The sequence below is a fragment of the Nipponia nippon genome, unplaced genomic scaffold (assembly GCF_047370975.1).
Source record: "Nipponia nippon isolate SJK-2023a ecotype South Korea unplaced genomic scaffold, ASM4737097v1 scaffold_34, whole genome shotgun sequence".
NCBI lineage: Eukaryota > Metazoa > Chordata > Aves > Pelecaniformes > Threskiornithidae > Nipponia > Nipponia nippon.
In genome coordinates, this window is record NW_028262352.1 from 4,042,018 (window position 1) to 4,058,019 (window position 16,002).

General features: G+C 41.1%; 1 protein-coding gene across 1 annotated transcript in view; it reads right to left on the reverse strand.

The window, feature by feature from the left end:
* LOC104021535 (protein Hook homolog 3) overlaps nt 1–16,002 on the reverse strand; it is a 105,248-nt gene that overhangs the window by 54,242 nt on the left and 35,004 nt on the right. The window contains exon 5 of the mRNA XM_087770978.1: nt 11,963–12,095. Within this exon, the coding sequence (XP_087627104.1) occupies nt 11,963–12,095 (133 nt within the window). The remainder of the gene's footprint in view (nt 1–11,962; nt 12,096–16,002) is intronic.

The following is a 16,002-nucleotide window of genomic DNA, read 5'->3' on the forward strand; positions in this document are numbered from 1 at the left end:
TTTCCCTCCCTCCTTAAAAATAACAGGAGTTGCAACAAGGCATTATACTTCAGAGTCCCATTCAAAGGCCACTTTTCTTCATCATCTAATTTATGCAATGGCCATCACTGATTACAATACTTAATTAGAGTTTTCTTATTCAGATTTCCTCCAGGAGGACCCCCTATGTTCTCCCAGTGATAGAAAATGCAACCTAATGGAGTTTTCTTGGTATCTCTTTACTTTGTTGTGACCCTCCCATTTTATTGGTCCCAGTTCTCTCCTGTATTCCCGCAGTATCTTAACAGTTAGTTCCATGGTCCACACTTTACCACTTAGAGGGTTACAGAATTACTGTTTCACATCCATACAACCTTTTTCTTTCGCTTCGTCCGTCTCCGGCCGTTTCCCTCGCGGAACAACGAAACCGCGGGTCAGGACTCCGCTCCGTTCTCACTTCGTACTAAGAGTACGTCTCATTCACACACGTGCAGGACAGTATAGACACTTTTGACAACAAAAAACGCTCACATACCAATACAATGAACAAAAATCCTAAAAGCAAACACAGAGCAACTACTTGTCCTTATAACATGCCAAACACAATCCCAAAATCAAATAACCGAGTTCCAAAGCCAAGATCCAATATACCCAAATGCAAGAGTTCCAAATGAGCACCAAAGTGCTCCCAAGTGTACACCTTTAAGGCGCTAGCAGCCCGGTATACTCCACCAAGCGTGAACCACTCATGGCTTACAGGGGTTTCCAACAAATGACTAGTCCCAAACCAAATTTAAGAAAGAATACCTTTTTCCGAAGACGGTCCTTGTCTGCTCCCGCTTCGATCCGATCGAGGCAAGGAGTCCCTCCGGAAATTTTCCGGGGGTACCCTAGGGAGTCCCGTTCTCAACGGGTCCTGCAGCCGAGCAGAGAGGGTCCCATCTGGGGTGCCAAAACTGATACAAAAATTCATGGATGCTTCTCCTCACAGTCCGAATCTCCCCGAGGGGGAAACGGAATATTCAGAGAGTCCCTGAAATGAAACTCAATAGCAACGAAGCTACTATTAAGCAGGTATTCTTTATTGCAGCGCTGGGCAGCACTGGGGATTCTCCACCATAAGTGCTCCACCAATTTGGTAGACTTTCAGAGATTATATACTATAAAGTCCTACATATTCACAGGATTTCCGAGAAATCATTTACATAAACATGAGGTTTCCTGGAACTTATTAACATATGCAAATGTCCAATCCGCATGCACAGGCATCTCCCATGGTGGTCTTCAGGTGGTCCTTAGGAGTCTTCAGATGAAGGCTCGTAGTCTTCTTCACTGTGCTCGCTGATTGACCTTTGCTTCTGCGCAAACTCAGTCCTAGGATCACGTAAATGGTGTCCTTCAAGGCTGTTGTCATTATTTTGTGACTTCCTATCTTCCATGTATTTGTTCTCCCAAGGCCCAGTTGTCTGAGATGGGATTATCCCAGAGCCCCCTTATCTTACAACCATTCTATCTACCCCTAAATCACAAAGGCCTTTCTTTTGTTTAGTTAAGTGACTAAGATATTTAAATATCCTCCTTGCCCCTAGGCTTTTCAGGAGGCATTTTGATGCAGTGGCTTTGCCTATCTTGGCTTCAACCCTTTCAATACATTCCTCACTAATAAATGCCAAGCAGCTACCAAAATAAAGAATGAGAAATTTACTCTTCTGTGACTGACCAACACACGCCCACAGCGGAAGAAGGATCAGAGGAATCATAGAATCATAGAATCATTTAGATTGGAAAAGACCTTTAAGATTATCCAGTCTAACCGTAAACCTAACAGTGCAAGAATGCTGAGCTCAGAGAAGAATGTAAGGAATGATCGCCAATTATTGTAAAGAAAGCTGAACTTATCTCAACACAAGGGGGACTGGATGGTAGCATTTGTTTTAGCTATAGGGCTGTACCAGTGGGTCATCAGGTTGTATAAACAGCCTTCCCTGAGATAATTAGTAGAGAGTAATGGCTTCCTGAGATAGCCAGACTGGTGGGGGGAGTGTATATGTGCCTCAGCCCAACATAAAGTAGAAAAACTGGATAACTAATAAAATGCACTTTGAGGAGAGGAACAGGCTTGAGCTAACTTCAACACACGTATTCCTTCCAGGCAACTGGGGACACCCAGTGTTGTGACGGTGACCATAGAGAGATCAGTAATGGGAAACACATTTGTATCGCGATTCAGCTGTATGTTGCAATTGCTATATTATGCTTGTACTGTGATTTCAGTATATTGCTGTATCACTCTGCTAAATCAAAATCCCATGTAACATCAAATATCTTCAAATAAGTAAATTTTATATTAAGCATTAAACCTTCCTCATGTGGAATATCTAAAAGAACTTGGTCAGAGAGTATTTGACTCTGACAAATTCAGAGATGTTAACTAAGCAGTCAAGTGGAAGAGAGGTGGCTTAAATTAATAGTTATTTACATACTTAAGAAAGGGAAAACACTTGTATTCTAAATAAGAGGATGGCCAGACTTTCTTTTGCTTAAGGGAAGAACAAAAGTAGTTTCAGGATGATACATTAAAGCAATTTAGAACCCTGAGAAAACTGGAAAGGGGATATTAGCTTAAAAGCTAAGACATACAATACACAAGGAAGACAACAGTCTTGAGAAGTGAGCTGCCATTTTGCCAGAAAGGAAACAGACGAAGTGTATTAGGGAGACACAGCCTTTGATAGAACCTTAGCGTAAATACAGTAAGCATAGCTTTTTCTTTCACTTATCCACCTACATCGTTTATGAAGACTCTTGCAACTTGCCCCAATATCTGCTGGAGGGACAACACAACAGGGCATAAGCAATCCAGGAAGTTCCTGGAGTGCATCAATGACAACTTCCTGACTCCAATGATAGAGGAAACAACGAGGAGAGGTGTTCTGCTATACTGATGTCTTGCAGAAACAGCAATTTTCCAATTAGCAAAACTACTAACCACCTGTGCCTTGGGAAAGGAATTTGGGAGGGAGCTAAAAGATATGGAAGTGTTTGTGTAAGTAACGAACCATGGAAAATATCTCGGTTAATAGAGATTGCTTATAAGGTTTATAACAATAGAAAAGAATTGGAAAAGAAGGAAAAACAGAGAGAGAAAGTAAGGGAAAAGAAACAAAATGCTGCGATTTTGGCAGCCGCATTTGCCCAAGCACAAACCTCTCGGGGAAGAGGTTTCTCAAGAGGACGAGGGCATGGCAGAGGACAAAGAGCAGGAAGAAATCCAGGGAATAGAATCCCTTTGGGAGAAGATCAGCGTGCAATTTGTAGAGAACAGGGACATTGGAAAAATGAATGTCCGAAGAAGCAATTAATCAATTGGAATTCCCCGTCTGCACCCGTTCCGGAGGCAGATCTGCTTATGATCAGTACAGAAGAGCATTTAGATTGACAGGGATCGGGGGCTGAAAAATTAGCGTCCCCAGCCCAACCCCTGGTTTCAGTTAAGCTGGGAAATGAGACAGTTAAATTTTTAGTTGACACAGGAGCAACATATTCTGTACTAAATAATTGTAAAGGACCTATGAGTAAATTCTCTATGCCAGCAATTGGTGCCACGGGAAAACAAGAGAGATCAGGCCTTTCTTTCAACTGATTAAGTGTGAAATTGGAAACAAAACACTTACACATGAATTTTTGTATATGCCAGAATGTCCCCTACCTCTGATGGGAAGGGATTTATTAAATAAATTGCGAGCACAGATAACTTTTGATCAGAATAAAGTTCGAGTACATATTCTGCAAAATAATGCCTGGGAGGCACAAGTATATATGTTACAGGAATTATCAGAAACAAAGAATACTGAAAATAATAAGGAAGAACAAATTGAAGCTCCCTCTGAAATCATGAATGCAGTGATACCCTTTGTCTGGGTAACTGAGAAACCTGGAAGAGCCAAATGGGCAGAAGCGGTAAAGGTGGAATTGAAACCAGGAGCGAAGCTGGTAAGACAAAAACAGTGTTCTATGAAATTGGAAGCTCGGGTTGGACTGGAGCCTATAATTGATAATTTTCTAAAATATTGACTGTTGCGAGAGTGTCAATCTGAATATAATACTCCGATTCTGCCTGTTAAAAAGCCACATTCACAGGAATACTGGTTAGTACAGGATCTAAGAGCTATTAATCAAATAGTAATTGATGTACACCCGGTGGTGCCTAATCCCTACACTCTGCTAACAACGATAGCTGATTCAAATGTTTATTTTACAGTGTTGGACCTAAAAGATGCTTTCTTTTGCATTCCATTGGATGAACAGAGTGAGAAGTTGTTTGCCTTTTAATGGGAAAGTCCTACAACAGGACGCAAGATGCAGTTATGCTGGACCGTGCTTCAGCCCCACCATTTTTGGTAATGTATTGGCAAAAGAACTAGAGCAATGGCAAGGTAAGAAGCCTACTACTACCTTGTTACAATATGTAGGTGATATCTTGTTGGGGGCAGACACGGCTGAAGAATGTAAAGAGGTAACTATTAGTCTATTGAATTTTCTGGGGTTGGCAGGATACAGAGTGTCACAAAAGAAAGCACAAATTATGCAGAAAAATGTAATTTATCTTGGATTTGAAATATCCCAAGGAGAAAGGAAACTGGGAGTTGAGAGAAAGGAGGCGATCTGCCAAATCGCCCCCCCCCCCCCATCGAAAAGAGAATGAAAAGAGAACTCGGGATTTCTAGGAATGGCTGGGTGGTGTCGCCTGTGGATACCTAATTTTAAGGGACCAGGAGAGTTATTGGAATGGACTCCAGAATGCCGGAAAGGATTTGATGAAATAAAAATCGCTCTTATGAGTGCTCCTGCTTTAGGTCTCCCGAATTTGACAAAACCTTTTGAACTTTATGTACATGAGAGAGGACATCAGGCACTGGGAGTGTTTGTACAAACTTTGGGAGACTGGAAAAGACCAGCAGCTTACTTTTCAAAGCAATTGGATAAAGTAAGCTCTGGATGGCCAGGATGTCTGAGAGCGGTGGCGGCTGCTGTGTTGCTAATACAAGAGGCACAAAAATTGACTTTGGGACAGAAAATAACTGTTTATGTGCCACATGCTGTTGCAGCGGTGCTGGAACAGAAGGGACATCATTGGTTATCCCCAAGCAGGATGGTACAATACCAAGCAATATTGCTCGAACAAGAAGATATAGCAATGAAAGTGTCCAGTGCCCTAAATCCGGCATCGCTATTACCTCTACATGAAAAGGAGGAACTGGCACATGATTGTCTACAAACCATCGAACAGGTGTACTCTAGTTCTTCAGACTTGAAGAATACTCCTTTACAGAATCCCAATTGGGAGATGTTCTCTGATGGAAGCAGCTTTGTTGTGAAAGGGGAACGGAAGGCTGGGTATGCTGTTGTTACCTTAGAAGAAGAAATAGAAGCAAGACCACTGCCAGCAAATACATCTGCTCAGAAGGTAGAATTAATTGCTTTAACTCAAGCTCTGGAATTATCAGAAGGAAAGCAGGCTAATATCTATACTGATTCAAAATATGCTTTTGGAATAATACATGCTCATTGTGCAATTTGGAAAGAAAGAGGACTGTTATAATCACAAGGAAACCCTATAAAATACAGCAAAGAGATTATGAAATTACTCGAGGCAGTTAATAAACCTAAAGAAATAGCAGTAATACACTGCAAAGCACATCAATCTGGACAAACTGATGTAATTAAAGGAAATCGAAAAGCAGACGAGGCTGCAAAAAGAATTGCTCTATCAGCAACAGTGGCAACCTTAGTTCCAGAAAGAATCTTAAAAATTGACACTCCTAAATATACAGAAAAAGAAGACAAGTTGGCTGAACTATTGAAATGCATGAAGACTGCCGAAGGATGGTGGGTAACTCCAATTGGATGATGTGTCATAACTCCACAGATAATGAAGGAACTAATGGAACGAACACATAAGAGTACACATATGGGAACTGAAGCTTTAAACAGTGAAGCGACGCTGTAGGAATCAACATGATGTTGGACGCAGGGAACTACAGGCTGGTCAGCCTCACCTCCATCCCTTTGAAAGTGATGGAGCAACTAATCCTGGAAACCATTTCCAGACACATGAAGGACAAAAAAAAAATCATCAGGATTAGTCAGCTTGGCTTCACCAAGGGGAAGTCATACTTGACCAACTTGATGATAAACATCTGTGATGAAATGACTGGCCTGGTGGTTGAGGGGAGAGCAGTGGATATTGACTACCTTGACTTCAGGAAGGCCTTTGACAATGTCTCGCATAAGATCCTCTTAAAGAAGCTGTATGGGCTGGATGAGCAGATAGTGAGGTGGACTGAAAATTGGCTGAATGGCTGGGCCCAGAGAGTGGCGATCAGTGGCACGAAGTCTAGTTGGACAACAGCGACTAGCAGTGTACCCCAGGGATCAATACTGGGTCCAGTTCTGTTCAATATCTTCCTTAATGATCTGGATGATGGGGCAGAGTATACCCTCAGCAAGTTTGCTGATGACACAAAAGTGTTAGGAGTAGCTGATATGCCAGAGGGTCATGCTGTCATCCAGAGGGACTTTGATAGGCTGGAGAAATGTGCTGACAGGAACCTCATGAAGTTCAACAAGGAGAGGTGCAAAGTCCTGCCCCTGGGGAGGAACAACCCCAGACACCAATACATGCTGGGGGCCACCCAGCTGGAAAGCAGCTTGGCAGAAAAGGACCTGGGGGTCCTGGTGGACACCAAAATGAACATGAGCCAGCAATGTGGCTATATTGGGTCTGGCTGGGATAGAGTTAACTTTCCCCATAGCAGCCCTCATTGTGCTGTGCTTTATATTTATATTTATATTTATATTTATATTTATATTTATATTTATATTTATATTTATATTTATATTTATATTTATATTTATATTTATATTTATAGCTAGAACAGTGTTGATAACACACCAATGTTTTGGTTACTGCTGAGCAGTGCTCCCACAGCATCAAGGCTTTCTCTCCAACCCCCCCCCCACAAAGGCCAGTAGGCTGGGGGTGGGCAAGAGGTTGGGAGGGGACATAGATGGGACAGCTGACCCCAACTGACCAAAGCTATATTCCATACCATATGACGTCATGTTCAGCAATAAAAGCTACGGGAAAGGAGGAGGAGGAGGGGGCATTCGTTATTTAAGGCGTTTGTCTTCTGAAGCATCCACTATGCATACAGAGGTCCTACTTCTCAGGAAGTGGCTGGACATTGCCTGCTGATGGGAAGAGGAGAATAATTTTTGTTTGTTTGTTTGTTTCCTTTGCTTCTGTGCACAGCCTTTGCTTTTCTTATTAAACTGCCTTTATCTCAACCCATGAGTTCTTAATCTTATTTTCCCCCCCCTTTCTTGCTGAGGAGAGGAGTCATAGAGTGGCTTGGTGGGCACCTGGCAGCAGCAAAAAGGGTAAATGGTATCCTGGGCTGCATTAGGAGGAGTGTTGCCAGCAGGTCGAGGGAGGTGATCTTTCCTCTTTATTCAGCACTGGTGAGGCCACGCCTGGAGTCCTGTGTCCAGTTCTGGGCTCCTCAGTACAAGAGAGACATGGACATACTGGAGAGAGTCCAACGAAGGGCCACAAAGATGATTAAGGGACTGGAGCATCTCTCCTATGAGGAAAGGCTGAGAGAGCTGGGACTGTTTAGCCTAGAGCAGAGAAGGCTCGGGGGGGATCGGTCTCATCAATGTATATAAATACCTGAAGGGAGGGTGAAAACAAGGTGGAGCCAGGCTCTTTTCATTGGTGCCCAGTGACAGGACAAGAGGCAATGGGCACAAACTGAAACAAAGGAGGTTCCATCTGAACATCAGGAAACACTTTTTTACTGTGAGGGTGACTGAGCACTGGAACAGGTTGCCCAGAGAGGTGGTGTAATCTCCATACTTGGAGATGTTCAAAAGCCATCCGGACATGGTCCTGGGTAACTGGCTCTAAGTGGCCCTGCTTGATCAGGGGCATTGGACCAGATGACCTCCAGAGGTCCCTTCCAACCTTAACCATTCTGTGATTCTGTTATTCTGTGATTTTGTAAGCTTGTATTCTGATATCTTTAGCCCAACAAGTATAACATGCAGCAGCAAACCTTTTTAAAGAATTGCTGTTTCCAGGAAGTAGTTGATTTTTATTCTATTCTGGAATAAGTTGATATGCCTTGACATGAAAATCATCTCTTGAGTTGCATATAAATTCTTTTTTAAGTGTTGATGCTATGCCTTGTGGCACTTCACTTAGTGTTAAGGATGGATTTGTAGTGCCAAGACTAATATTATTGTTGTTCCTATTATTCAGAGATTAAGAGCAGAAAGAGATTCCTTAAAAGAAACTATTGAAGAGCTCCGATGTGTACAAGCACAGGAGGGTCAACTCACCACTACAGGTAAGAGACAAAAAAGGAGATTAAATATATCTTTTCTAAAGTGCACAGAGGTCTTCCGGAGAATACTGGATATGTCTTTAATTAGCAGATAATAAACCTAAAATTCAGCTAAACTCAAAAACCACTTTTGGTATTACTTTTTTCAAATGCATATGAACTCATGAAACTTTCAGTTTGACTGAAATCTTTCATGTTTAGTTTCTTCCCAAATATGGCGGTTTTAGAAAATGTTTCTCCCTACCCCAGGAATTTGATTTCTGAATAGTCATGCTCAACATCTCTCTCATCTCCAAAGAATATTATGTAACAATTTCCTGATGCTTACATGATTGTTCACATGCGGCAATTTATTTCCATGTGTTACGTTACACAGGTTTTTAATTCTTATATAAACCAATCAGTAAACCATCCACCATAAAATCATTTCTCCAGAATGGGTGAAAATAGGAACAGTGATTGTTCTCCGAAGTGTGTTGTGCTTGTCTTTCCTTCTTGCTAGAGGCCTGACATTTGTATTATTTCCCAATTACTCAAGAGCATTCCTCTAAATCTATCAACTTGTAGAACAAAGTTTATTCCTGGTCTTTTAAAAGAAAGTTACTGTTCTTCCTGGTAAACTTTATATCTCTTTCTTTTCCTGACACAGCACTGATGCCCCTGGGAAGCCATGAACCTTCAGACAGTCTAGCAGTGGAAATTGTTACTCCTGAAATCAAGTAAGTTAACTCATATTTTTATTCTGCCTAAGCCTTAGGATGTGCACATAAATGACTGTTCCCATCTGGGTTTGAGTGTTTGAAAAATTCTAAGATTTGTGTTTGTTCTTCTCCTTCCCTTTGGATTTCCATACAACAGCACCCTTTATACTTATAGACAAGATTCACTTGACCTCTCTCAAGTTTGTCTTGTTTCAAAAGGAGAAACAAAGAAACCCTTCATCCTCAAGTTGGGTTTCTCTTCCTGCAAAGAATTCATACAATTGCAACTTCTTACGTGCTTAACAGACAAAAATATTTGTAACAATGGGTTATATTGTTATTGTATGGGGAAAAAACATTAAAATTGTCAAAATGAAGAATAGATTTTAAAATGCATTTGCATCATAGCATTAGAACAGCCATGCACTATTAGAAAGAAAGAGAAGGGACAGGACTGAAAATCACTGTGGTTTAAGATAATGCAGTCTGTGTTGAGCCTTGCCAGAGTGCCTGGTATCACTGTAACTTGAAGTCATTAAGGGCCACTCACATCTCAGAAGTCTGCAAGCTCTTTAGGAGCTCATTTTTTCCTCTGCAAATGTTGATACTACTATTTCAACATTTGGAAAGCTGCATATGGGTTCGAGAAACTTTTTAGAGTAGTTAAAGGATATCTTGATAGGTAAGTAATAACAGAAACAAGTTGTTTCTCTTCCAGCTGCATTGCTGTGCATTGCTACAAGAGTAGTTCCTTTCAGTTTTGTTCTCTAGCAGCAGAGAAGGAGAGTAATGCTTTGAGGCAGTACTACAAAAGTAGGGGGTCATTGCATGAACGTTCAAATGATTTGCATAAGAGAGAACAGGATCCTAAATGCTGTAAATACCCAGGCATGACCATGTAGAGTTCACTGCCTCTACCTTCAGCAGCTCCAGAAGCTGGGTTTTAGACTATCATACATCTATGCTGGCTGTCTGGAGGTGCTAAACTCGGCCTCCTTGCTTACTTCAGAAAGATGGATAGTAGCAGTGGTTGAGCTGGGAAGACTGCTGCTTCCTGATCTACAGAGCTGGGCTGCTGCCACTGCTTCCAATGAAGTGTGAAGGTTGCAGGAGACCTGTCTCCTGGCTCCCACCCATAGGAACAGCTACTGCTGCTCTCCTATCTTCTCCATGACAACAGTTTGGGTCTCTCCACTGTAAGGTAGCAAAAAGAGTATCTGGCCATTCAGACAAGATTTTCTGTTCAACCATCTTTTCTCATCCCATAGAGAAAAATTGCAGACTGGGTGAAAGTGTTTCTTTCACAAGGTGAATTCAGTCTATGGGCTGTTGATTGGACTTGTTCTAAATAAACAAGTTAAGTGACTGTTGTGGGTTGACCCTGGGCAGCAGCTAAGCACCCACACAGTCGCTCGCTCACTCGCCCCTGCCCTGCCCCAAAGGGACAAGCAAAAGCAAGAAAACTCATGGGTCAAGATAAAGACAGTTTAATAGGTGAAGGAAAGAGGGAAAAAAAACCCAAGTGATGCAAAGACAATCACTTACCACCTCCCACAAGCAGACCGATGCCCAGCCAGTCTCCAAACAATGGCCACCTCTCCTATGAGGAAAGGCTGAGAGAGCTGGGACTGTTTAGCCTGGAGAAGAGAAGGCTTGGGGGGGGGGGGGGAGGGTTTCATCAATGTATATAAATACCTGAAGGGAGGGTGAAAACAAGGTGGAGCCAGGCTCTTTTCATTGGTGCCCAGTGACAGGACAAGAGGCAATGGGCACAAGCTGAAACACAGGAGGTTCTGTCTGAGAATCCGGAAACACTTTTTCACTGTGAGGGTGACCGAGCACTGGAAGGGGTTGTCCAGGCATGTTGTGGAGTCTCCCTCCTCAGAGATATTCAAAAGCCATCTGGACATGGTCCTGGGCAACCAGCTCTAGGTGGACCTGCTTGAGCAGAGGGGTTGGACCAGATGACCTCCAGAGGTCCCTTCCAACCTCAACCATTATGTGATTCTGTGATTTTAAGTGTTATGAATGACTGCTGGCATTTTTACCTTAATCTGTCTCGAGTTAAACATAATTTAAGGGAACTAGCTAACAATACGACATCACACACCCAAGGATGCAACAAGGGCCCTGGAACACCTTAAGAAATGCTTTAACTGTCCAGAAAATCCTCTGCCATATATGGAGAGAAACAGAATGGGTCCCCATTTTACTTGTGTAGGTCAGATAAAGAACTGGCACCACAGAAGCCAGAGGAGATAGAAGTGTTTTCCAATAACTGCTGGGGTGGGATTCAGTAGCTTAAATATAGGCCTCCAGTGACACTTCAGATGTCCTTGGGATATCCTGCCTGGCCTCCAAGCTACTGGTGCAGAAGGGCACAATCTCCCATACTCCAGTGCTAACCCTGTGCAGAAGTCTCAGAAACCCTACTGTCTCAGTTGGTAGTAGATGGCACCTGGTGACAACGAAGGCTCTCCTACATGCATAAGATATTGAGATACATTCCTGAACCCAAGGGTCACAGTGAAGGATGCGTAAATCACATTTGTTGATTCTTCACAGAGCTACCTGAATAGTTAAAGGTTGGGGACAAGACTTTTCATTTGTGAAGTCCCTTTTCAGCTCAGGGAACCCAAACTAAAAATATGCATGTTGAAAGCAAAACCAGTTCCATATTTCCAGCCTGAAAACTTAGTAAAGCTCATAATATAACAGCACTTATTGTCTGTAAAATAAAGTAGTGTTATGATTTAGAAAAAGTAAATTTGTCTCTCATAGCAACCTATCATTTTCCCTTAGTTATTTAAAAAGCAAGTTAGATTTTCATTAACTGCCCTGGAAGCAAAATATACTTTCAAAATTTAATACCTTGCTTCTGTTCACAATTCACAGCACATCCCAAAATAAGCTGAAGCATTCTCCCAAGCTCTGCAGCATCAGAGTGCTCTCCAATCAGGTTAACATCAGGAAGAGTGAAGTCGTTAATCTGTTGCCCTAGAATCTGCATACATATGTACATCACTATATATACATACACATACATTACAAAATACAAAGATGATTCAGAGGCAATAGGAAACACTCTAATTTGGCATAGTTTTCAAATCTATCTTTAAAACAAACTAAAAAAATTGCACCAGCTCATATACATATTTCAAAATATAAAACCATCCATATCACTTGACACAACTGACATTTTGGAAAGCTGTCTCAACTAATAACAAAGTATTAGTTTCAAACTTATCAAGAATAAGATTTGTTCTTCCACGTAAGGAAAAGTAATGTAGGTAGGCCTAAAAAAGCTGATCAACAGCACTCGATGAATTAATTATTTTTATTAATTTTTTTCATTAAAAATATCTAATGCCTAGAAGCTTTCCATCTGGAATAAAATAAGTCTGAATTTCTAAATCATACCATTGTAAAGTCAGAAATTAAATGTTTTACTTCAATAAAAACCATCTAGCACGACTGGATAACAAATCTCAGTTTGTAAAACACTTGGTCTAACAGTTTTGTAGGTCTAATCTAAGGATACTTAGCATGTCCAGAGCCAAAACAACTAATTTCTCATCCATGAGAAAAGGACCTGACCTAGTGGTACAACATGCAATTAAAGAGAGCAAATGTAAATACAAAAAGAATGAAGAGAAAGAAAGAGAAGGCACCCGTGTGGGGGGGGAAACTGTGAGAGTGAGAGAGGTGGTGAGGGCAAGAGAGCCAGAGCGAGAGAGAAGGTGACGGAGAGAAGGCAAGAGAGAGGGCAAAAAGGTGAGAGAGGGGGTGAGAAGGAGACTAAGAGAAGGCAAGAAGGAGTGAGAGAGGGAAGAGAGAGAGAGAAGGCAAGAGAGAGAAGACGAGAGAGAAAGGGAGTGAAGAAGAGAGAAGGGGAGGGAGAGCTAGGAAGAGAAGGTGGGCGAGAGAAAGAGCGCAGGCAAGCGAGTGAGAGGGAGAGAGGGAGATATGTGGTGAGAGAGAGGGTGTGTGGAAGTGAGAGAGAGGTGAGCGAGAGAGGAGGAGGATAGGCGGGGGGGTGAGCAAGTGTGCAAGTGGCAGAATGAGAACGATCGAGAAGGTGAGTGAGTCAGAAGGCGAGAGACGGGAGGTGAGCAAGCGAGAAGGTGAGTGAGCAAGATAGTGAGAGGGGGGAAAAGAAAAAGGGGGGAAGAGGGAGAGGGGGAGAGAGAGGAAGGGAGAGAGGAGGGAAGGGAGAGGGGAAAAGGAGGGGGGACGTGAGCGGGGGGGGATGGGACACGGGAGGGGGTGCAACGGGAGAAGCAAGGGGGGCGGAAATGAGGTGTGAGAAGTGAGAGAGGAGGTGAAGCTAGAGGAGGGGAAATGAGTGAAGAGGAGGGGAAGTGAGAGGTGGAGGGAAGAGGGGGAGAGATAGTGAAAGTGGGGGTGGAAGGATGTGCATGAGCAAGAGAGAGCACATGAGAGTGCAAGAGAGAATGAGCAAAAGCGTGAGCCAGATAACATTAGTGCAAGCAAGTGCAAGAAAGCCCATGAACAAGAAAGCAAACAAGAATATAAGTTGTCTCTAAGAAAAAGAAGAAATACATATGAGAATTATTGGAAAATGCTTTGCAATTAGGAAGAATTTACATTAATGATTATCTGTAGAAGTAATTAAACATTTCCGCTAGACTATTCTGCAAGCTTTCAGGGAGCTGAAAATATGAATACTTAATGTGCAATTAAACACAATTCTGAAACTTTAATTGTAGACAAAAAGAAACTGCCAATTCTAAAGGAGGTTTAATAGAGAAATAAGGACTACAGAAGGAGTCACTCATTCATTTTCTGAATTTTGTTTTTGCTTAATATGCAGAGCAGGTCAACGTATTCATACGAAAATTGTTGAACAGATGTAGAAATCATGTTGTTGAAAAGTTTCCAGGATTGGGCTTTGGAGGAATCATGAGGTGGTTGAGGTTTTTTTGTTTGTTTGTTTGGATTTGTTTGTTTTTAAGGACTTGCTCAAAGAATGAACACAGACACTACTAAAAATCTGACTATTTTAAAGATTTCAGGTCCACTTTTCTATTAAAATGACTCCTTTTTGGTCACTGATAAGAAAATAAGAATTCTATGGAAGCATCAAGTACAACAGAAAATGTTACTATTACATAAAATGAAACAATGAAATCAAACATAGCATTTTTTGAATGGTCTAATTTGATTCACATTTACATTTCAACTTGTATTGCCTGCATTTTTAATGCAATGCTGGTTTTTCTATTAATGATAATACAGTTGCTTTGTAAAAGTTGTCAGGAGAAGCTGAAGAGGTATATTAGCTTGTACCGTAAAGAAGTGGGGAAAGCGAAGAAGAAAATTTAGGATTATGAAATAAATGTAACAGACAATTTTAATACTGCAACAAAACTCAATGAGATATACAACAAAAGGAAGGTTAGGCTCCAGAATAAATGTCTTGTGATGAAAGCAGACACGTTTCATTTATTTGAGAAAAATAAATAGTAGAACATTTTACAAAAAGAATGAAAGTTTGGATTCCAAAGCAGCAAGATTCCAGGGGCCTCCTTTAGCTTGTTGTTCTTCCATATTATAATAGACAAGACAACCAGTGTAGGACAGCTACTGAGAGACTGTTCTCTTGAAAGCAACAAATTATGATGTTTCTCGAAAATGAAATAAATTGTCATAAAAACTTTTCAAAGGTTTTTAGCTGCACCAGGTAAAATCCAAGCATTTTTCTCACTTATACTGTGTAAAAGGGCTTTGCCAGAGGCAGGGGGGAAAGACCCTGCTGAAACCAAGACACCCTGGTAACAAAAGTATAAATAGGGCTAGTAGCAGAATCAAGTACATCTCTGCTGTTGCTAAAATCATCACTTCAGCAGGGGGCGTGTGTGTGTGTGTGTGTGTGTGTCACACTTAGCACACTTATAGATGTAATTTATATTTTTACAATTTAGTAAATCAATCATTATTGCCTGTCACTTGCTGACTTAGTAAAGTAATAAAGTTGTCATATCAGACTCCTAACAATCATATATACCAACTAGCTGAAAAGGAGCTGCCATCATTTTGTCATAGCCATACTAACATTCTATGACAGAATGATTTTATTATAATGTATCAGTACTCATTAATTCAGAAGCTATAAAGAAACTGTTCTTTAGTATTCTTCAAAGAAAAAATATCTGCCAAAAGACTATAATGAAAGATCCTTTTAAACTTTAAATGAAAAATCAAAGTAGTTACAGACTTTATGCACTGGTGCAAGTATAAGGACACATACTGAAAAACTTATGTCAAAACCCACAAAAGTCTAATTCTAAAATGTACTTATGGCCTTCTAATAAGGTCAGCTATGATCAGATAAGTCAGGACATAAAACATTTGCTCAAACATCAATTCTCAAAATGGTGACTTTAGAATGGATATTCAGCACTTGGAGGAGTGACCATTTACTAAATATGGACTTATGAATCTAACTTCAGGTACTCAGTTTTTTAGAAAAATCTGTTCGTTCTAAAGTACTTCACTGTATTTGCAGTCATCTTCCTCATAGTATTTATAAGAAGTTAATATTCTTTCTTGGGACAAGCAATATCCCCATGCAATGAACATGAATGAACAGACTATGCATCACACTGTGCTAACCAATTTGCTACAAAACATCACTCAAACTAGAAGTAAATTTTAGAGCTGAAGATTCACCATTGAAAAATACTTTGTCGTTTGGAGTGATTCATCTTTAAATTTGCATAACACCCTCCTATATAACAGAGTGGGCAGTCTCTAACACTCAAGAATTAAAACATTTTAATTAAAAATTACAATGGGGAGGTGGTAAAAGTGCTCTTTCCTCCTCTTCTCTTCCCAGGGAAGGTAGGGAGAAAGAAGCAGTCTTTGGTTGGAACAGAGGAGAAAAATCA